At 34.7% G+C, this 25023-nt stretch overlaps 1 protein-coding gene across 2 annotated transcripts in view; it reads left to right on the forward strand.

Moving 5' to 3' along the window:
- LOC143230487 (uncharacterized) overlaps positions 1-14344 on the forward strand; it is a 40059-nt gene extending 25715 nt beyond the window's left edge. Inside the window, exons 6-10 of one of the 2 annotated variants that reach the window (XR_013016450.1) lie at positions 1589-1769; positions 5935-6038; positions 8637-8811; positions 9021-9255; positions 13061-13195. Coding sequence is in view for 1 of the 2 variants with exons in the window: in XM_076464154.1 (XP_076320269.1) it covers positions 1589-1769; positions 5935-6038; positions 8637-8811; positions 13061-13428 (828 nt within the window). In the remaining variant the exon portion in view is untranslated. Of the gene's footprint in view, positions 1-1588; positions 1770-5934; positions 6039-8636; positions 8812-9020; positions 9256-13060 lie in introns of both variants that reach the window. The other variant, XM_076464154.1, reaches the window with a different exon arrangement.
- Positions 14345-25023: the final 10679 nt, after the last annotated feature.

The following is a 25023-nucleotide window of genomic DNA, read 5'->3' on the forward strand; positions in this document are numbered from 1 at the left end:
TATACCTTATTTTGATATTGCTATGTTGAAAACATGTGCAAATACACCAGTTAATGAGATATATAAAATACCTCAGATTACAACATTTAAAGCCTAAGTTTACACAGTTTCATGAAAATTACCAACATACAACATTGTATTTTATAAGTAAGATATGCATAAAGTGCAAACGTGAGAGTTTTTAAATCATAGTAAATAATCTTCCCATACCTAAAATTTTTAAAATTTATATTCAACATTTTGTTCACAAATATAAACTATGTTGTAGTGTCAATTTTTAATTTTTAATTTAACTTTAAGATGAACTTTGTATCATGCTTTCTATAGTTTCTAGTACCTCTGCATTTTAATTTAATATTATTTTTGTCCTTGTATTTCAACATTTGTTATATTTATAACCTTATAGTGGGCTTTATTTTGCTTTTCAGTATTCTGAGATTAAGGTGTCTCTGGAAGTTTTCATTTCTTGATCCAGTTTTTCTAGGCTTACAGCCATTTCATCTCGGTTGTTAGTGACTTGTCTAAAGCACTTTATTTCTAGTCTAGGGCTGTTTCTGAAGAAAGACTGGCTTGGATTCATTGACATCTACCTAGTTTTCCCTTATTACTAGCATATTTTGGCTATAATGTGTTAAATACTTTGCTGTCTCATATATAACTCCAATTACCTTATTTACGTGGGTTATGAGTTGTTCTTTTCTTTAAATATACCTTTTCCATTGGAGGTATGAACTAAATCACCAGTCTACGACAATGTTATCCAAGTTTGACCTCTCATCTTGACCTCTTGATCCTTCCATTTAGTTTGGATTGAAAAGGTCTTTAAAGATGCTAATTATGTGTAAAAATTAAGACAGTGGTTAAAGTAATCTTTCTCAAATCCCTTGTTTATGCAAGAATTGGCTTATGCAAGTTATTCAGTTGTTCAGTTTGATAACTATTTACAAGTTAGTAACTTAAATAAATTTTTAGTGTTAAAATATGTTAACTATTTTAATTATATAAAAATATCACTTGTTGCTTAATGTTTGACATTAAATAACATACCTATCAGTTTTCAAGACATGCAAATTAACCCCTTCACTGTAGCAGTGGGTAGGAAATGTCTTCGTAATTACCATGTAGATTTGAGGCTTTATGGTTTGTGTCCCATCTACGGGGTACCACATTCTGCATTATGAGTTTGTAGATGTACTAAAACAGTGATGATGTAATCCTTCATCATTATTAGGGTCACTCATTAGTTGGCAGTGAGACATGCTGACTGACTTTTGTCATATTAACATGAATTTTTTTTGTACTGTTGCCTGGGGAGGGTTTTTTATAGTGACTTTTTCATTCGTGGATTTAGAACTGTTTCAAAATATCTGACATTGCTTGTCATAGTTGGCTTGTGATTTTTTACAGGACTCTTTGTGGCTGGTCCTAATTCCCCAGTTAGATCCATATTCCCCTTCCCTCCTTTCAAATGCCATTAAGTACAAGGAATATCTTCATCTTAAAAAATTCAGATTTGGAGGTTTTATTATCAACACTACTTGAGTTTGTTATTGGTTTTTTAAATTTGTTTTTTTCTTCTGTATTCTAGAACACATTTGTTAGAATGAAAATGGAGCAGTGTGGTGATTCACCACAAAATGGTATTATTTCCAAGTTCAGTGAGAGAGATGATGATGTTCAAGGTTGTTCAATATGTGATATTTCTAGCTTGAAAAATGAAGTGAAAGAAGAAATGCAACAAATCAGCTCAGGGTTAGAAAGTTCATCAGGTTAGTATAAACGTGTCAAGAAGTATATTTGTTAACCATGTTGATAAACGTAGTAATATAAAAGTGGTATTTCTACCTTAAATTAGATATTGAGAATCATGTAAATGTTTTGTAGAAGAATTTGCACAATAGAGAATTGATTTTAGAGCACATCAAGATAGAAATCTTCATGGTGTGATGTTATGAAATAGAATATATTTTCTCCTTCTTGCACTTTTAGTTTAAGAAAAAACATGGCTTTTCTACTGAGTGTTGCAGGAGGAAAAGTTTCACGAATCACTCTTTGATCTCAATTTTATCATTATTTATTAATGTAAAATTAAAATTACCTATTTAATTTGATTGGAAATTTAAAGAAAAGAAATAAGAGAGAAAAAAAATTATGAAACATGTGGCTTAGAAGTTGTATATTCCAGTATGATACATCACCTCGCATGTATAGCTGCTTTTATTCAGTGATATCCTCTGTATGCAAAAATGTTTTCAAATATCATAAGTCTTGAGATCCCACACACTCTATGATCAGTGTTGTTTACTGCACCTTGCATGTAAATCATCCCGCAACAAACGTCCACCAACAGCATGCAGTACACCTTCCAGATGGATGTTACTGCCTCTATTCAATTCTACTGGACTGTCAGTTCTCATCAGACAGTGATCCAGTGTATACATGTTTTGATTGTGCTATTTTAACATGCTTTTTCTGTAAAGGAGTGACTTAATTTATTTCTTTTGCTGTTGTTTGTTTTCTGTATCTTTTTGCCACAATAACTTATCTTGGTTTATTTTTTCATCTACATTTTTAATTCTTCCCCACTTATGATGAATTCTGAAGCACAGTTTGTCTCTTGTCAGTGGTCAAAGCCTTTATTTGACTTCTGCATGCTCGTGGATTGTGTTTACACCTCTACATGAATGACTGGTTCCTGTTAGTTCACTTTGAACTGTAGTCTTCACGACACACATATCTACTCTACTGACAGAAGTAACTCTTGTGGGTTGGATTCTCAAGTTTGAGAAGTCTTCCTTATTACCTAACCAATATTTTATTCATTTGGATATTTTTTCAATATTCACCTCTCTTGGGCCTAGCCTTCTGTACTTTGTCTCCATTCAATGAAGCTTTCAATTCTCCATGTCCCTGCTGCTCCTTCTCTTTCTGCTTCTATTTCTTTGGGAGACTTAAGCTTCTATGGAAGTACTTATCTCTTTGAGTCAGGCATACACAAGTTCTTGTAGGTGGACTCTGCAGAACCAGTGGAATCTTGCTCGTGATCCCTTGGACTCCCTAATTACCCTTCCTACTTCCCTTTTAGATGATCTGCATTGGTGGTTGAATAAGGACAACACAATGGTGGATATGCTGCTTCTTCCACCTCATATGGATTTGAATCTGCTCACAGGTTTTTCTCTACATGGTTGAGAGGTATGAATAAATCAGACAATGGACTCCATCCTAGAGGTTTTCCCACAACAACATATTAAATCTTCTAATGGTATGACATGTGTTGGATCATTTTTTTACTATTACATGGAACTGACTTTTCACAATCCATTTATCAGATACTTCTAAATTGGTAGCTTCTGTCAATTCCCAAGGGGATACCTGTTCTCTTTGGGGTTGAACATTAGAACTCCATTATTTGGCCCACACACTGAGGAAACATCTCTTTGTCTGTCATGTTTCAGGTGCTTCTAGCCTTGTGTTGAATTGTCTTTACAGACAAGACAAGGTTTATTTATTCCTTGAAGCAGTCTGTCAACTCAGTGGTTTTTCTTTCTCAACAGAAAATTATGATTTTCTGGGACACTGGTTTGTCATTCTCAGGCCCTGACTATGGATGCTCTATGCCAGGACTGGACCAGCTAGTACCTTCATATTTATCCTCCTATCTGACTTTTTCACGGGGTAATTTTGGTAATCCATACCACTCCTTGTTAAGTCCATCTGATAGCTTCTTAGTGTCTGACACATCCTCAGTATCCTCATTTCATTCAATTCCAAACTACCCCTTCATTGTCTCTTTTTTTTCACCCCATCACTCTCAGTCACTAGTCCTTCATATCTTCTGACTTTATGCCTGGCATTTGTCAGGTCTTTGATGAGAAGATGTGGATTGTCTGTGTGTGTCTTTTTTTCTTTTAGTATGTTCCACTTGCCCTTTCTCTCTTGAGGTTTATCGATATAAATGGAACATCTTCTGCCATTGGTCTTTGAGTTGGGCTTCCCCCCTTCTTGACCCACAGTTCTTTCTCTTACAAATTTCCTCACCTGGCTGTTAAATCATGAGGCTTCTGTTTCTTCTATAGTTGGTTATCAAGCAGTCTTATTCAATGTCTTTTGTTTTTCTTGGTACCACTTGATGTTTTCCTCTCCTATTGTCTTCCTTTTATTGTGTTCCTTCTAGATCTGTGGTCCTCCTTGTCAGGTGGTTCTTCTGGATTATCTTCACTGACTACACTCCATTTGTTTGAACCTTCATCCTCATGTTCCTTAAGACTTATTTCCTACTTGTGGGTGTCATTGGTTTGATATATTTACCATCACATACACAATACCATTATCATATATGTTCTCCTTTATCTAATTTGATCTTTTCTTCCTAAATTTTCAGAACACTTTGTTTCTCTCACTTGAGTGCAGCTACATCATTTATTAAATATTACAGAACACAACTACAATTATATTAAATTGTTTTTCAGTTACTTAGTTTCATAATTAACAATTTTTCACCAGATGGTTGTTGCCCAGTTTTTTATGCAAGACAAAATGAAACAGTGTCGTGTTAATGTCAGCATTGTTTCAGTGTAATTAAATTTTATTGTTGAAACATTTTTTATTCCTCTGCTTGTAACATTTCCATAAATAAGGAAGATCTTATCTGTTTGATATATTTTAAAATAAAACCGTTTCTGTTTTATTCAGCAACTATGGACATACACGAGTTGCAGAAACTGTTTCTAGTGATGAAAAACCCTGAACATTCTTCTGGAATGTTATATTTATTCAATCTTTCTAAAGTAATCAATTTGGTGTATTTTCTCTTAAAACAAACTTTGTAAAGAAGTGTGTTAAATATACACTACTGTCTGTGTCTTGGAGGAAAGATCCAGGGCTTGTAACACTAAACATTGGGTCTCCATTTTCATATTGGGCATTGCACAGATAGCTGTTTGTGGTCAATAACAATACTGATGTCATCCAAGGTCTGTTCTAATATAAAGACATCTCTTTAGAATAAAATCTTTATTTGAAAGATTTACATGGCATTAAATCTTATGTAAATTATGTGGTTGAAGGCATAGTGCTGGAAACAGGTTGTGGAAGTACAAGTAAAATGGTTATAAAATGCAAATATTATTGACTTGCTCCTCTTTGTTGTATGAAAATATACTACATTATAGTATAGTCACATGTTGCTAGTTCACACTACAATCAGGCAGTGCCACATCAACATCATGCCTTTAAAAGTACAGCCATGCTTTTACCAGTAAAATTGTGGTGATGTCCTCGCACCTTTCAGGACAGAAGTGTAACATAAAAGGCGTAGTGTATAAACCAAAATATTTCTGGTGATGGCTGCTGCATAAACAAGATTGAACCATTGGTTTACATGTTCCAGAGTCCAGGTGAAAATAGCACTGTTGATAATAGTAGTGTTGTGGCACAAAACCCAAACCTTTAAATCCATTAGACATCTAACTGCAAGTACAGATATGAAAATTACATTCAGAACAGTTACATACATATGCTTTAGCATGATGTAGCCTCGGGGAATGTGGAGTGCTCAGGAACAATTGATCTGGAGGGATAACTAAACCTAAAGGTTGAAATAAGCTCCATACTTTACACAGTGGAATTAATAAAGCTGGAGAAGAGTTCTATGTATGGGTTGATGCAAGTTGAAACAGTTTGGTCAAAACTAAAACCAAATACAAGTTTTTTGTTTGTCACTTTTGTGAGGATGCTTGCTTTGAATACTGCTCTAGTGTTAAATGTGTCTTTAAATTGGAAAAAAACCTCTTCAAAATGGGTAGAGGGATAGGTGAATTGGGTTATTGTATTGAAAGTGTCATTCCGAAATGAGGACCTATTTCAAAGTAGCAATGTACAAGTCATATTCATTTTTGTACTTATTTAAAAACATTTAATTTGTAATTCTAGGAACAGGAAATTCTGTTTTTGTTGAAGAAAATCTGTCATCTTCCAGTTTTGATTTTAATGTAACAAAAGAAGAAAGGTCTAATGAAGTACCAATGAAAATTAAGGTAATTTTTTAAATATAAAATATTAATGTGTGTTTGTGTCATATAGCTAGGTACTTTCAAGAGATCCATTTTGGTTGTAATGTTAATTTACTGGACTATTTCCTTGGTGCTTAGTGATTGCTTAATGGTGATGTTAGTCATAACCAGAATGTCAGTGTAAGTATTCTGAATTGTTGTTGATGTCAGTCAGAAAACAGGTCGGAACAGTATCACCATGACTGTATGTATTATTATTGTTAGTGTAATATGATTGTTAATAGTCTACAGACATTCGTTTACAACTTCGTTTGTTATACTAAACTCATGAGCTGATCTTAATGAAGTTACTGACCTAAGTTTTGATTGAAACTTTGAAAAGAGAAAATTTGCTAGACCATATTTTCATATAAAAAATTATGAACAAGTTTGGAGTTGAAAAATGTTTGGGTGTTGATTAAATAAAGAGTTTTTTGTTCAGTCAGGCCTGTTTATTTTGAGCTTGGTTTGTACTGTAAGAATGATTATGACATCTAGAACACTATGCTTCTGGTAATATAACAGTTTACGTTTCTTCTCTGCTATTAAGATTTTGTTTGTCTGAAACCTGGTAATCTTACCTTAGTCTGACAACTACTGAATGAACAAAAATAATAAAATATGTTACACTGAGAAGATCAAAATATCCTTTTCATACCATTCCATTAACTTTATCAGTAAGGAACTTGTCTGGTTGTAGTTGATGTCCTTACATGTTAAATCCCATATGTTTTGTGTACTACATTTGTGAACATGATTTTCATTGCAGAAATGTAGTGTTATGTTCACATTCTATGAGCCAATTCTGTTTTGAAAGTATGATATTGTTACGTTTGGAAATGTTTCTTATTATACATTTTGTCCTCTCTGTTTATCAGTTTTATCTGCCTCTCATGTCTTAAAGCGAAGTTTATGTTATTCTGAACTGTTTTGCTTTCATAATTATATTAACCTTATATTTGAGATGTTATGTAATTATTGAAACTTGAGTGTTGATGTAACAATTTTTCTTTTATTGTTAAATGAGGAAATTAATATAAATTACTGACATTTCATTCTGTTACATCCATTATCATCTCATATGTATTTATATGGTATAATGCCACATCCATTATCATCTCATATGTATTTATATGGTATAATGTCACATCCATTATCATCTCATATGTATTTATATGGTATAATGTCACATCCATTATCATCTCATATGTATTTATATGGTATAATGTCACATCCATTATCATCTCATATGTACTTATATAGTATAATGTCACATCCATTATCATCTCATATGTATTTATATAGTATAATGTCACATCCATTATCATCTCATATGTATTTATATGGTATAATGTCACATCCATTATCATCTCATATGTATTTATATAGTATAATGTCACATCTGTTATCTCATGTATTTGTATGGTATAAATCACATCTGTTATCATCTCATGTATTTGTATGGTATAATATCACATCTGTTATCATCTCATGTATTTGTATGGTATAATATCACATCCATTATCATCTCGTATATATTTATGTGGTGTAGTGTTACATCTATGATCATCTTGTAGTATAGTATTTGGTAGTTTTAAGATTAACAACAAAAACTTGTTTTCTTAATGGGTTTTTGTTTTTTGTTCATCTCAAAAAAGATTAGAATGGACCAGTATTTAATTGATATTTGAGTGTAATAAGTCCATTAGATACTGTTTTTCACACAACATATCTCAAGGTGGCTGGTATGGGTATTAAAACTTTTATTAAAGAAAAGTAGAGGACAATGTTTTGACCTTCTTAGGTCATCTTCAGATTAACAAACTCGCATGGTGTTGTTCACTCCAGTTCCACAAACCGAACCTGTGTTGGTTTGATTTTGTACAGCACTACACATTATAAATTCTTGATATTTTTATCACCAGAAGAACTTTAGAACTGACCAACAAGAGAACTGAATTTAATCAGTTTGACCATTGTTGTCAGTAGCCATATTATACCTGATTTTTGATGATAAAAACAAAGTACCTTGTTTTGAAATATATTTTGGCAGAAATTATAATTTAGTAACTCCATATTTTTTATTATGGCTTGAAATTTTTATTGTAAATTTTTTCTTGTAAAAAAATTATATATTGTTTATGTAGAGTAAATTTCTGTAATTCTATAGTAATTTGACTCCATATTGTTATAAATTTATGTTATTATTTTTTGTCTAACCAAAAGACACTTTTCAATTTAATACAATATTCATATTTTAGATATAAAATGTTCAAACAGATACTAACTAAGCTTTACTGTATCAGTTCTACACTAAGGAGACTAGAAAACATAATCTGACTATTTAAGGTACAAGTGACACAGATGGATGTAATGCTTCACAATTGTAGTGGCTGGCCTAGAAATTCTGACAAAAATAGTACTTTATCAACTTGTGTGATGTGTAATAATTCTTAGAATAAGATTTGTGTAATTATAAGGTTTGATGTAGTAGATTTACAGTTAGTGAACTGGGAAGACTTTATTATTGATAGTATTAGTTGTTTTTTATTGGTTTCTTAAGTTTATTTCTTTATATTTTAGAAAACATTTATCAAAATAAAAACAGAACAGTCTGACCATTCACGACAGAATTACATTATTTCCAAGTTCATTGAGAGTGATGATGAAGTTCCAGATTATCCAAAACATAATGTTTTAACTTTGAAAAAGGAACCAGAAGAAGGGTTTCAACAAATTAATTTAGAAGATTTATCAGGTGAGTATATAAATGTGTTAAAAGGTGTATTCATTAACCATATGGTACAGTGAAGACACTGGTATATAAGAGATATTTCTAATCATACAAATATTTTGTACAACAATCTGCATACAGTTTTTGGTTTTAGTGTATCTATAAATGCACCTTCCTGCTGTGATGTTATAAATTAGAATATACTTCAACCTTTTTTCAACTTGTCTAAATAGGTTTTGGAATGTCAGCAAGACTTCTGAGTGTTGTATTAGGTTTTGGAATGTCAGCAAGACTTCTGAGTGTTGTATTAGGTTTTGGAATGTCAGCAAGACTTCTGAGTGTTGTATTAGAAAAGACATTTGTATTAAAAGCCTCTTGTATCACTCATTGACCTCAACTTGTATGATGTTTCGCTTTCATTTGTTCATATAACATTTAGGTTGTCATGTGAACCTTTTATTATAAAAGGTAAGAAAGGGATTGAGAGAGAAATCTGTATTTATAATATATGGTTTAGAAACAGAATATTAACATCACTTTTGTTTTTCTATTTGATATATAAAATAAATAGAGAAAACCAAAAGTTGAAGATCTTAAAGAAACTGGTATATGCTGTTACAGTTAACCACATGTTTTCAACAACATTTCTCTAATCAAACTTAAATAATTCTAGTTTAGTATTGTATGAATATCTTTGAAATTGAAATTACATACATTGTACATGTTCAGTTATAGATAATGGGTTTTTTTTATTTTGGTTATACAGTAATTTTCCTGTGAGAATAATTGTGGTAATTATAAATATGTAAACCATTTTGTAGTGCATTTTAAAAGCAGCGTAGCTAAAGGCCCTGGTATTATGCCCCAGTCTGTCATCACTTATTGTAATGTTTATTTGAATGTTTGAATAATAATAATTATAGGAATAAAAAGTATATATTTATATATATTTATTTATATATAGAGAATTTGTTTATTGGCAAGAACCAATGAATTGGGTGACACTACATAAAACTGTTAGCTATAAATCAGACATCCTTCCACTTTAAAGTATTTAGATGGTCACAAATACTGCAAAATAATGAATTTTTAATGATAGTTGTAGGTGGAAGTAACTGAATGGATGCTTCAGAACCAAGGGTGGTGTAGCACCTCTACTTTTACATATTTGATTTATATAACAACTTTAAATTATATTATTGTACTAATTTTCTTGGAGACATGCCTCCCTATACATCCCTGGTTTGGGCTGCCTTTTGCAGCTCCTTGAATTATCAGTCTGTCATTTCTAAAATCATCATTACTAGACAAGTACCCCAACTACATACGCCACTGTTAAAAAAGAAAAGGATAATGTAATCAGATACGTGGAGAAAAGGCTAATGAATACATTCTAATGTAATTTATTGGCGACAATGTTAACAAAGAAGTGTTCCAGAAACAGAACAACAAGGAATGTAGATTTTTACAAATACATAGTAAATACTATTACAGTTACACATTAACAAAATACAGTGTTTGGAACATTTCTAAAATGTTTATTTCACAGTATACATGGGCAGAGTGAAATATGTAATTGTATTTCTGTTTTAACATGGTAATCCTTGTATTGGAGATAACACATGCTGAGTACATTGGAAAAATACATCATTGTAAGAAGAAAGACATAAGATGTTCCAATTAAATTATTAATTTTCTCTGCAATTAATGTCAAAGAAAGATTTTATATAAAAATAAAACAGTTGATAAATAACAAAAATATTTAATAATACAATTAACTAACCATCTCTAATTGAAGTGTCATTTACTGTTGAATTTAGTGGATTGCTGTAAGAAACTAACAGATATATTAGGTTTATTTAGAAGAAAAGTTTATATAATACTTTTGAAAGTGTAGGCCATTTGTTGGAAATTTGATTCTCACTTAGAATAATTGACATTTATAGAAAATAAACATGGGTGCCCACAGAAATATGTTTTTTGGAGGGAATAAAGCATGTATTTAATAAGTCAGATGTTACAGTGTAAGTCAACACATTATTTGTGCTTAAAAAATAAATGCAAGTTTTAAAAAGATTGCTTGTAATAGTTTAACTATGACAGTAAGTTTACATTGTAACACTTGCAATTTTCTGTGAAATGAAAATGGGATAATTGCCCCTCTTTGCCCATCCAGTGGGTGCTCATAAAAATACATAAGAAAATAATTTATTTACTTGAACTCTGTACTTCATTTCTTTAGGTCTAATAACTTAATGAAAATTGTCAAATTCTAAATTTATAAATATTACTCATACATGAAATCAAAAGCTTGAACAGTAGTGTGACATACAGGAAAATTCATACTTCTGGAAATTTCATGACTGATTTTTATTCATAGAAGAACCAGTAAATTAACTCTATTTATCATCAAATAATTAAAATTAAATTTTGGTTTCCTTGTCATGAAAGTGAAATATTGTACTGGCAAAATGTGACAAGACTGATGCTTGAGGGGTAATGTGGAACAAGACTGATGCTTGAGGGGTAATGTGGAACAAGACTGATGCTTGAGGGGTAATGTGGAACAAGACTGATGCTTGAGGGGTAATGTGGAACAAGACTGATGCTTGAGGGGTAATGTGGAACAAGACTGATGCTTGAGGGTAATGTGGAACAAGACTGATGCTTGAGGGTAATGTGGAACAAGACTGATGCTTGAGGGTAATGTGGAACAAGACTGATGCTTGAGGGTAATGTGACAAGACTGATGCTTGAGGGGGTAATGTGAGGGGAACAAGACTGATGCTTGAGGGTAATGTGGAACAAGACTGATGCTTGAGGGGTAATGTGGAACAAGACTGATGCTTGAGGGTAATGTGGAACAAGACTGATGCTTGAGGGGGGGTAATGTGGAACAAGACTGATGCTTGAGGGGTAATGTGGAACAAGACTGATGCTTGAGGGGTAATGTGGAACAAGACTGATGCTTGAGGGGTAATGTGGAACAAGACTGATGCTTGAGGGGTAATGTGACAAGACTGATGCTTGAGGGGTAATGTGGAACAAGACTGATGCTTGAGGGGTAATGTGGAACAAGACTGATGCTTGAGGGGTAATGTGGAAAACTGCTTTTAATTTTATAATTTCAACAAAAATAGTTAATTAGTGTAAAATGACAAGACTGATGCTTGAGGGGTAATGTGGAAAACTGCTTTTAATTTTATAATTTCAACAAAAATAGTTAATTAGTGTAAAATGACAAGACTGATGCTTGAGGGGTAATGTGGAAAACTGCTTTTAATTTTATAATTTCAACAAAAATAGTTAATTAGTGTAAAATGACAAGACTGATGCTTGAGGGGTAATGTGGAAAACTGCTTTTAATTTTATAATTTCAACAAAAATATTTAATTAGTGTAAAATCCTAATATTAATTCTTTGTGTCTTGCCTTCTATCATGTTTATATATTACATGTGTCTTTAAGTGGATCTATTCACAACTACTGCATTTTTATTAGCCATGTTCTAATTAATACACTTATGACTGCTTGTCTTCTTATTGCTGATACTTCATTTTGATGTCTTACTTTTGAATACTATAAATATGTAAGATAACTGTTGATCAAAACTTATCAGCTGAGTTTATATTTTTTTTTAATATTTCATATTAGACTGAAGTAACATACAGATTAAAATAAATAGGCAAATTTTAATGTATAAAAAAACACTATTGTATACTTAGCGTAATAGCTCCAACTTCATGGATAAAAACTGACAGTTAAAAGTGCAAAAAACAGACCAGAATGGACCTTATCAATTAAGATGTTATTATTTATAGCCTAGTGAACCATGTTTTGTTTTTGTAGTATACATTTAACTGCTACACAGATTAACGGTTCTCAAATTTGTTCAATGTTTTCCTTTTTCACCCTTGAATTTTGTTAAAAGTAAGCTTGTGGTTGATTGTAGCACTATGAAAGTCTGTACTAGAAAGTGAAAATTAGTAATATTGGTGAAGGTACTACTTGTGCTAACCAGTATTCAGTTTTTAGGATTTACAGAAGAAGATAAATAACACAAAATTACCATTATCCTGAAGTTACCTGGACTGTGTGTCATTCTTTTCAACAAATGGTACTCATTATAAATTGGTTATTGAAATAGTAAGCTATTAAATGATGATATACTTGTCTTATTAGTTACAATATTTAAATTCATTGTAAATCACTTGAACAATAAACGTGTAAAGTTTGTTGATATCAGATTTTAACACAAAAATGTATCTTTACAGAGACACGAAACTGTGAGTCCATGAAATCAAGCAGTGGTGGTGGGTTTCATGAAATACCATCAAGGACAAATAACCATAAAAAGCAAAAATGTTCCCATAATGGAAATAAACCATACAGTTGTATTATGTGTAGCAAGAAATTTGGAAGAAAGTATCACCTTAAAGAGCATATGAGAACACATACTGGGGAGAAACCATACGAGTGTGTGGTATGTGGCAAACAATTTTTAAGTAATGGTAATCTCAAAACACATCAGCGAATACATACTGGGGAAAAACCATACAGTTGTGTGGTGTGTGGTAGGGAATTTAGAAGCAATAGTCATCTCAAAAGACACAAGAAACTGCATATTGTGGAGGATCCATAAATGTGTGTTCCAATAATTTTAAATAAAGTATATCAAAGAATACTTGTTGGAAAGAAACCATCGAGTTTTGTTGTGTACGTGAAAAAATGTCTACATATTAGTCAGCTAAAAATTCAAAAGAAAGTCCACGTTGATGAGAAACTGTGTGGTTGTGTAGTGTGTGACAAACAATTTTTAAGGAATAGTCATTGTAAAGTACATCAGATAATACACAGTTGGGATAAAAGTGAAAATCATACCTGAACTAAACTGTTTAAAAATATGGCAAACTTGGAAAAAAATTGTATATCATCTACAATGAGGGTTGTTTTCCAACTAGCTATCCTGCCACTGTGGCCTGTGTCATGAAGATAACTTTTCATTATGGTGGTGCACACTTGTGCTTGTCCTATTATAATTATTGTCATTTAGCATGGGTAATTGTTCACATTCATTCCCAAAATATGAACCTTGTTCTGTTGGGACCTCAGCCTGTGCAGAAGTTGTTCCCATCTGGTGTGACTGGAGCTGTATTGTTAATCAGTTTACTGTGTACAGTGGTATTGCAAGTGACTTGATGATATGCCATTCACTGATCCAAGTATGTGACCTCATGAAAATTTGATTGATTCCCAGGATCCATTTATCAAGACGTGGCTGTTCTCTTCACTGGGTTACATAGTTTTTTATGTTGGATGTGTTTAAATATTACATCATGAGGATATTTGATAGGATTTATTAGAGGTGTTTAGTTACTGGTAACCTTTCAAGATATATGTATTTGTACATGCTCTCACATACAAAATACATGTTGCCTTACTTTATATTAATAAAAACTTTTAGTGTTAAAATGCAAGTTGTTTAATTGTAAGATATTATAAGCTTACATTCTTTTGTACATGTGTAATGGTATTAAACAAATATTCATGAAACTAATGATACATAATTAATTCTCACTTACAGAAAATAGATGATAGTTGTTTTGTAACTAATGTATTACCTAATTAATGGAGTTTTGTTCAAAATAAGTGTGTATAATATTACCATCCACTTTCTTTACATTATTTTAAATGCTTGTAAACTTGCCTAAATCCCACAAGTATTTTTAAAGTCTGTGTGTATTGGTGGAAACATCTACATCTCGACACAGTGAACTCCTCTTGAATTCAAACGCAATTGGGGATATACCTATTGAGGTGAACCTCATGCTACTTTGAATTAATCATGAGGAGTTATTGTTGAGAGGGATTTGAAGAACATCCCCGAATCAGAGATTCTCGTTGGTTTCTCCACTCAAGGAGTTTCTGCAGTGAGGCACATCTCCACTCGCAAAGATGGAGTTACACTGCCGACAAATATCCTTGTTCTGAAATTTACATCACCTTGTGCACCTGCCACCATCTAGACAGGTTATCTTAATTGCAGGGTATGGCCATACATTCCAAACCCTCTCCGATGTTTCCAGTGTCAGAGGTTCGGCCACTCAAAGACGTCATGTCGTGGTTCCCTGATATGCGCTCGTTGTGGTGGCAAGGACCATGATGCTTATGAGTGTGAAACTGACCCACATTGTGTCATTTGCAATGACTGTCACTGTCCTACTTTCGTTCTTGCCCTAAATGGTTGGAAGAAAAAGAGGTGCAGCATTTGAAAACGACTCATAACATTACTTTTCATGAGGCTTGAAAATTGCTGTCCACCACTTCATCTCGGACTATGCTGCTGCACTTTGTTCCACAACTACAGTGGGAGCACAGACAGATCTCTCTATGCCACCAAGAGAATCATTCTCAAAAAAATGAAAAGCCTTTTGACCTCCATGGTTAAAAAAGTTGATGCATTAACTTCTACACCCATCTCTGTCCCTTCCATACATTCCAACAAACCCCAAGATCTACATCCTTTGGTTCCAGGTACAGGCATTGCTTTGGATACATCTTCTTTCACCCCAAGATGCAAAACAACCATACGTTTGTGTCCTCAGTTACTGGAATCCCCTTCCAACAACAAAGACCTGCCCAATTGACTCAGGGCAGGATCCATGGTGGTCGATAGACCTCCCTCGAATAAAGACAGTAAAGAAAAATGATGTGGCCATAAACAGAAGGGTTCTCCAGCCAATTCGTCTACACGTCATTAAAAATGACCATCTTGATGCAATGGAACTGTAGATGTTTGTGTTCTAATCTGGATGACATCAAAACACTGATTGCTTCTAACCATCCTGTATGTCTTTCCTTACAGGAAACATTTGTGAAACCTGCCGATACAGTCACTTTTTGCAGTTTTCTTTGTACAGAAATGACAGGCTGTGTGATGGACGATTGCACTGTTGGTTGATCAGCGTGTGCCCACCCTGTCGTTATCACTCAACACACCCTTAGAGGCCATAGCCATCCGTGTTTCCTTGGGTTATACCATCACTGTTTGTTCTTTCTACCTGTCACCTGGAGAGACATATGATCAATCAGACCTTGATGCTCTTGTTGAACAGTTGCTGTCCCCTCTTTAATCCTGGGGGACTCTAATGGATGTCATACCCTCTGGGAAGTGCTGTTATTGATAGGAGGGGTTGCTCTGTAGAGCGTATGCTCTCTGATCAGAACCTTCCTCTTTTCAATACTGGTTCTTCTACTTATTTTCATGCACCTAGTCAGTCCTTTACCGCTACTGATCTCTCGGTTTGCTCCCCTTCATTATTTTCCCATTTTTCATGGAGGTTTGACAATAATCCACGAGGTAGTGATAATTTTCTTATAATTTTGAGAGAGACTGGCTGTGGTCCATGCCACCCAACCCAGTGCCCACTTTCACTGCTCTCACAGAACTTTATCCTGCCATTATCTGTCAGCCATCAATAGACGACTGTGTGGTAGCAGTAACTGAGTGTATTATACAAGCAGCTGCTCAATGTATTTCTAAAATCTTGACACGTTTTCTACTATATCCTCAAACCACATTGCTTTCCAGCAGGCCTGTGCACATGCTTGGTGGATAAGACGTCAAAGCCAGAAGGAATTTTGGATTAAGTTCACAACTGGCATATCTTCTACCACCAGTTCCAAAGTCATATGGGACAAGATTCGAAGGGTCAGTGGGCAATACAATTCTGTCTCCCTCTTGATCTTACTCTTTGATTGCCAGGAAGTATCCGATATCCAGAGCATTGCCGATACTCAAGGTGAAAGATTTTGTTGGGTATCTAGCACTTCTTTTTCCTCCACCTTCTCAGCCATCAAGACCCAGGCAGAATGGTCACCTCTTTCCTTTTGAACTGATTGTCTCTATGACTATAATCGTCCCTTTATACTGGTGGAATTGAAACTCTCCCTTCAATGGTCTGGATGTACATTGGTTGGACCAGATGATGTACACTGACATGCTGTGCCATCTCTCTCCTTCTCTTGATATTCTTCTAATTGTTATTAATCAGATCTGGCAGAAGAATGTTTTTCCTGATGCTTGGTGCCAGGCTATTGTCCTACCTTTCTCTAAGCCTGGGAAAGATCCCAAGATTCCTTCAAACTACCATCCAATTGCTTTGACAAGCTGTCTCTGTAAGACCTTAGAGAGAATGGTTAATGCTCGTCTTGTTTGGTCTCTCACCCATTGTGGGTTTTGATGACGGCACTCCACCATGGACCACCTGATTCGGCTTGAAATGTCAATCAGAGAAGCTTTTCTCAAATGACAACATCTTCTTTCAATATTCTTTGACACTGAGAAGGCTTATGACACAACATGGAAGTATGGCATTTTGCGATACCTCCATATATATGGGTTACGTGGTCATTTGCCCATTTTTATTAAAATATTTTTAATGGACAGGAGATTCCAAGTTCGTGTGTATTTGACACTTGCCCGTTCTTTTCTACAGGAACTTGGATTTCCTCTGGTTTGTGTTTTGAATGTCACACTTTTCAGTATAAAGATTAATGCCATTACTGGACAACTCCCTCCCTTTCACATGTCATGTCAGTCGTCAAACATGGGATATATTGAGCAGCAGATACAAACTGCCCTCAATCGTGTACTGAAGTGGACCCCGACAAAGGGCTTTAATTTATCTCTCTCTAAAACTATTTGCATGCACTTTTGCCACCAACAGGGTATTCACCCTGATCCTGAACTCTGTATCGGTGAAATTGCACTGCCTGTGGTCCCTGAAACCAAGTTCTTGGGGCTTATCTTTGACCGTAAGCTGACCTTTATACCACACATTAAGCAGCTATGGGTCAAATGTACAAGAGCACTGAACATCCTCCATGTTCTCTCTACCATCACTTGGGGAGTGGATTAACGTTCTATGCTAAAGAAATATTGTGCTCTTATTCGATCAAAACTCGACTATGGATCACTGGTCTATGACTCCACCAGACCATCGACCTTAAAGATGCTGGATCCCATTCATCATCAGGACTTCAGCTCTGCACTGGGGCTTTACACACTTTCCCAGTTCAGAGCTTATACACAGTCTCATGAACCTTCTTTGCACCTCTGCCATTTGTAACTGTCTTTATTCTATGCTTCGAAACTTCATTCCTTATCAAAGCATTCCACCTGGGGTTGTATTTTTTCCTTGGTGGGCCATACTTTTTCAGAACAGACAATCTGCCATTACTCCTTTGGCCTTTTTATCCAGGCACAGTTGGATAAATTGGGTCTGTCCTTGGATAACATTGCTGTATCCACGGGTCGGCCCATCCCACCATGGCTTCTTACAGTCCTCAATTGTGCCTATCTTTTAGTCATCTGAGAAACATAGACACTCCTGATTGGGAATACTGTCTGCTATTTGCTGAACATCTTTTGAACCATTCTTCCATTCCTATTTATACAGATGGTTCAAAATCAGGTGACTCTATGGGCTCTGCCATGGTTTGTTGTGGTTTGGTGGTTGCGTGCAGAATCCCCTTTACAGCTTCTGTGTTCAATGCTAAACTATACACTATTTCTCTTGCCCTGGATCACATAGAAGCTAAACAGTACTCCAACTGCACTATTTATGCTGAATCGCTTCACGTTAGTTCACACCCTGTTCTCGCCACTATTCGAAACCAACTGGCCCATTTCTGTTTAACATCTACTTCTATCCAGTTTTTCTGGATACTGGGCCATGTTGGTATTTATGGGAACGAGCTCACGGACATGGAAGCTAAATCTATCTGCTCTGGCACTATTCCATACATGAACTATAGTCCTGTATTCAAGACTTGGCTCTGTGATAGCTGGCAGTCGACTTGGAGTGAGCAATGCAAAAACAAGCTTTTCCAAATAAAACCCTACATTGGACTTTGGCCGTCTTGCTTCCGTAAGGATCAGAAGGAGGAAGTTGTTCTAGCTAAACTATGCATTGGTCACAGTATTTACATTCACCATTTTCTTTTATCTGGAACTGATGCACCAGTGTGTAGTCTGTGTAACCCTGAGGCCACAATAAGCCATATTTTACTTTCTTGCCGTCATTACGACTCTCAACGACGGCACTATTTTAAACATGTTCTGTCCCAAGGTTTGTCCATAATGTTAGAAAGTGATATTGGTGATAGTGACACTGCCCACCTTGATAAAGTTTTTAGTTTTTTAAATGCCATTAATCTTTTTAATGTCATTTAAGTTTTTTAATTTATACATTAAACATTTTTTCATGTGGATCCCTTTTCAGAATCACAGTCTCTCTCGTTCGATTTGAAATTAGAAAATGGCCGTAACATTAAATAATCTCAACACCAGGACTGGAAAGGCCAACTTCAGGTGATTAACGCTGCTGTTTGAACTACCCATTAGTCATCCTGGCAAGATATTAAAATTTTGCTGCACATCTTTTAAAACTTTTATTACTTTACTTTTTGAAAATGGCCATAATGACACATAACTTGGAACCAGGACTGGAAAGGCCAACTTCAGGTGACTGACGGTGGTTCTTGTACTTACCTGTTAATGTTCCTGGTGGGTTATGATAATTACCATTATGCTACAGAAAGTCCTTTACAACTTCTCTTATTGTAGTTTTTCTCTTTACGTTGTAGACTAGATATCAACATTGGTTTTATGCTATTTATGTTTTTAAACTGTTTTACCTTCATTTCCTTTTATGAATTTTACTACATTTAATTTACTTTTACCTTTTTACCGGATGTTTGGCGCAGATAGCCTAGCTGCTTTGTGCCATAAAACTAAATCAACCAACCAATGACTGTATCACCAGTGTCAAGAATATGCAGAATACATTCTGTTTTCCTCTCATTTAAACTTGAGCATCTTAATATTCTAATGGTATATTGTCTTAAATTTTTTACTCTTTGTTTTAACTAAAGTAATTCAACTTATGTGTGATGTGTAATTATTTATTAGAAGAAAAGTGATACTTACATTCAGTTTCATGATGGAAAATGATGTATACATTCAAAACAGATGAATAATAAAGCCACCAGATTCTTGCAAAAAAAATTCCTTGCATACATAACAGAAGACATGGTAGGAATTGTATTGCAACATTAGAATTGTAAAGAGACAGGAACACAGTGTTGAACAAAGTAAATAGTGTTATCTGTCAAACAACACCAAACTTTAAGAGACGAGTGCAAATAATGTTGAAGAGAATTTGTAGTACTCTCTCATTAGTGATCGTTGAAGCTGCATTGAAGTACAGAACTATGCCTGTTGCTGAATCAGCCAGGACAGATTTCCACGTCATACACTTCTTGAGCAAGACCACGTTAAGGTTAAGGCAGAAGGATCAGCCACACCAGGACTTTCAATGAAAAGAAATTTGTGTATATTGTTTGAACATATATTTGTTAAGGGGTCCCAGGTGTAATTCAACTAGCCCTAGGTCCGATCTGACCTAGCACCATCCCAGCTATCAAGAATGTGTGTGTGTCTGTTTTCCAAGGTATAACCACTGCAGTGAATGTTTCAGGCTTATTCCCCTTCATCTTCCAGTTCAAATATTTTTTAACCTATATGCTATATATGTATTGACTTCTTTGGAATTACATGTTTCTAATACCAAAGTTTTGCTGCATTATTTTACTTTTCAGTCCCTCAGCAAATGTACTTGTAAGGATATCAAAATCTTCTGACACCATAATTTTACATATCTTCCAGTGCACCTGTTTCAAGCTGTCTTGCTTTTTGATGCACTTCTTCCTTTGCTGTGTCCTTGAATTCCAGAATATAAATCAGGTTCAACTCGCTCACAGAGACCAGTGGCTGAGGAGACAAGACATCTCTATGCTGTCTCCACCAACACCAGTCTGACATAAACATGATGCCTAGGAAATGCACTACTTGGTGGGTGTTTGCTGTTCTTAATGGTGAGAAACCAGACTTCATTTACATGTAGTGCCTCCAGTCCACTTCACAGGTGACAGTGATTAGGGTTGGGTTTGGGCTACCACAAAAAGTTGTGGTGTTCTACTGATACCCTCCCCACATGGTATGAGGACCATCATCCAAATTCAATGAAGCCATGTTGGTGACCCTCATTTGTCTGTAAGTCTTGTTAGTCAAAGGTATAACACACTCAATAGCTTTGGGGCATCTAAGCTGCGGTTTTCATTCCTCAGTTTGTGACACAAATCATGTATTAGCATTGGCCTTTTGGCAAAAGCTTGAGCTTAGGAGAGAACTTTTAAACCTCACTGCTCTCTCTTATTACATTTAGACCTAAGTGTCAACAGTACATCTACAACAGTACAACTTGAGAGAGTATGACCTTCTATACATGCACACAAAAACAAACATTCATTCTGAAGCTCAAATGATACACACTTTATTATCTCAGATGTTTAAAATGACAAAAAATTAACCTGGGACATTCACTATTCAGAATAATTAAAGTGTGTATGTGTTTTCTTATAGTAAAGCCACCTTGGGCTATCACCTGAGTCCGCTGAGGGGATAAATAAAGTAAGCTTAAAAATGAATTATCTCTGCCAGATGCTATGTTGAATGGTGCAGTGCCCAATCCAGAACTGAATATAAAGGACAGCATGATATCATGCAACGTGTCAAACAGGCTCACAGGGCAGAATTCTTAACGGGGAGTGGGGGGTCAATAGTAACAACATATACTTGCTATTAAGATTCAAAGGCCATAAACATTTTTTATTTCAGCTAGTGTTTCTACTTTTTCAACGCATGTAATATAATACAATACCAAATAAAACTAAAATAAACAATAAGTTTTCACGATTCTTTTGATAAGCAAAAGCATTGATCATCTCTTCGATTTTGTTCTCCGCCACAAAATTTGTTATTTCCCGTTCTATATTCAAAATGGCGACATGAGACAACTTTTTCTTGTCCAATAGTAAAACGTAAGTAAGTTTTGATTCGACGTAAAGTATAGAATGATCTTTCAGCAGAACAGGATGCGGCTGGAACAGTGCTAAATATTTGTGCCAACTGAGAATAAGATGGAAGTAGTTGAGTGATGCTATTTTCATAAATCCATTTTGACAAATTATATCCCAAAGACAAATGGGGATTTTGTTTTTCTTCATCGAGAAGACCAATCACAATCTTTCTTTTTGAACATAATAACAAAGTAATGAGACATCATCTGTAACATCTTTTTCTGGTTACATTATGACAGAAGTAAGGCCGAAAGTAATATTCTGATCATTTTCATCGAAACAAGATTGAATTTATTCTTTAAAAGCTTGAACAGTGAAAAAAAAAAAGCATCTCCTGCATGAGAGGTTGGACTATCAAAATCTGCTGTAGCAGATACAAATCCAGCTTCTAAAGCACGTTATGACGATATTTGGCGGCGAAAAATGGTCAGTTCTTTGAAACTGATATTTTGTTCTACCTTAATTATTTTGTTATGTCTTTTCATCAAATTTGTGGCTTCGTCCCATATTTTCGACAATTTTACGTTTGTCTCTAGTGATTTAAGGTTGATGATTGTCGCATCAGCAAACTTTTCTCGTCAAAAAGACATTCATTTTTTCTCATTAAAGATAAGTTGACAAAGATGAAGTTTCACTTTAAAGTTGTTTTCAAGACTAGGAAGAGAAGATGAATTCTAAATCACAGACTGAAACTAAAAGGCCTTTACCCGTGGCTGAAGTTCTAAGATCGTTTAAAACAATTTTAAAAAGGGCGAGAGTTGTAGCTTTAGTACGTTCATTCAAAGCCACTGTTGCAGTATGTTTTAAGGCCCAGTGGATCTCACTCTGACACTGAAGTACAATGACTTTTTCTCTGCGACTGTTTTGAATTTCCTGAAAAAACTGATGACGCTTGTAACTTCCCTCGACAAAAGGATAAATTTATTGTATTTTTCCTAGAGTGTTTCTGAGTGATTGAGTTTTGTTTAGTGTTTTTATAAACGGCAAAATTAAACAGTTTTGATTAGACACTAAAGCCCAACATGTTCACCTTTCACGTCACTGGTGCCGTCGTATCCTTGGCCAACTATCAAAGAAAGATCGAGACCCTGTTGCACTAAAGTTTCTGTAATTAAAAAGGGCTTAGATATTCGTTGATTTCGTCAAGAAAAAGCCTAAAACTTTTTCTGTAATGACACTTTCTAAACGTAGCGAGGGCGGAGAGGAAGTTACTCGTCGCGACTGACATCCATTGTTCCATCTGCAATGGCGGAATAAAAAACCATTGGATTTTACTTCATCAATTATTAAATTTCTCACGTTCATCGCAACCAGATTCATAATTTCGTTTCGAATGTTTCAACTCAACCATTGTTTATGTCGGCCAACAAGCTCTGTAAACTTTCGTTAAACCATGGAAGATCTTTAGTGCGAAGAAGTAGATGTTGGTTTACATCAGAAAAAACACATACATTAAGACGATCTTCATGGTTACCTTTCATGGTAATGTTGCGTTTAGCAAGAAAAACGTGTGTTTCTATCACTTAGGGCCCAGCATGGCCAGGTGGTTAAGGTAATAGACTCGTAATCCGAGGGTCGCTGGTTTGAATCCTCGTCACACCAAATATACTCGCCCTTCAGCAGTGAGGGCGTTATAATGTTACGGCCAATCTCACTATTCGTTGGTAAAAGAGTCGGCGGTGGGTGATGATGACTATCTGCCTTCTATTTAGTCTTACACTGCTAAATTAGGGACGGCTAGCGCAGATAGCTCTCGTCTCGATATCACTGATCGTGTAACTTTGCGCGAAATTCAAAACAAACCAAAACCAAACTAGACTTTAAAATTACATCAGTGCTGGTTCATCGCTGTCACTAAAAATGCTGCATCTAAGGTTTGTCATTTATGTTACTTAATATTATGAAGTTTCATTTAAAAACATTTAGAAAAAGAATGTTAGCAAATAGAGAGAAGGTGTTAATTCATTCATAATCACTTGTAACTGTATTAAAAATAAAAATATTGTGTGTACGTGTGTGTTTCCTTATAACAAATCCATATCGGGCTATCTGCTGAGTCCACCCAGGGGAATCAAACCCCTGATTTTAACGTTGTAAATCCATAGACTTACCGCTGTACCAGCTGGAGATTATAAAAGGAAAATTAAAAGCTTTGAATCTATGATAATAGATACGGTTTGATTTCGGTAATATTTACTTTAGTCTTCCTGTTGGTGAAATGAATTTTTCGTTAACACTTCCGAGACCATTTAATAATTTTGGTAAATTAATACTTTGAATAAGTAAACACGAAACTTTTTCTGACTATTTCATTCACAAAAAGAAAATTTAAAAAAGACATCCCTTTACTCACACTCACGTGTATACACCGTGGCTCAACGGTAAGTTTGAAGGCTTATAAAAACTGGGTTTTATCTGAATATAAATAGCTGTTCAGCTCTAAAACTGGTATTCATAAACCTTAATCTTTTTAACACAGACGTATTTTTAGTGTCACAGTATCAATTTTAGAGGATCGAAGATCAAACACGACAAAATTATATGTTTTGGCGTGTATTTCCATTACATTTTCCACCAACCCAAATGACGTTTGCCAGAATGATGTCTTTCGATATCCTCTACAGACTTGAAGTTTGTGTTTTTTTTTTTTATTTTACTGGTGTCAAGGTAAACATTCTCGGAATTAAGGGTTTTGAAGACAAAAATAAAGTTGAGACTTTAAACCGTATGACAACTACCAAAAATTGAAGGAAACATATATGTGAGGTTTGTGCCTTTTATGCGATTTTGTATGTATATTTATAGAAATATGAAGATAGGATTTTGAAAATTATGACAACTATTACAGACTCAAGGAAACATATCTGTGAGATCAGTGCCTTTCAAGCGATTTTATAAAAGATAAACGTAAAATATTTTGCAAAGTTAGGGTCTACAATTAAGAGCCCTTTATGTTTCAAGCAATTTTGATAAAACTTTTCGCAACAATACACTGTAACATCCCCACAATTGAAATAAACATATTTGGGATGAATATATGTTTTTGTGGTTTCTAAGTTGTCAGTTTTTGTCGGTTTTGTTTTTCCATAATTAGAAATATTGTTCTCCCACTTCTTTATATTTCAAAAGTCTAAACGTTCGAGACTTTGCAGAAAGATACCTTACGATAATACACTGGGACTTGAGCTTTTCCTAGTGTTTTGATTCATGCATATAACATGAAGGTGCATACACCATCTCCAAAAACATGTTT

Source organism: Tachypleus tridentatus, chromosome 1, assembly GCF_004210375.1.
Source record: "Tachypleus tridentatus isolate NWPU-2018 chromosome 1, ASM421037v1, whole genome shotgun sequence".
Classification (NCBI taxonomy): domain Eukaryota; kingdom Metazoa; phylum Arthropoda; class Merostomata; order Xiphosura; family Limulidae; genus Tachypleus; species Tachypleus tridentatus.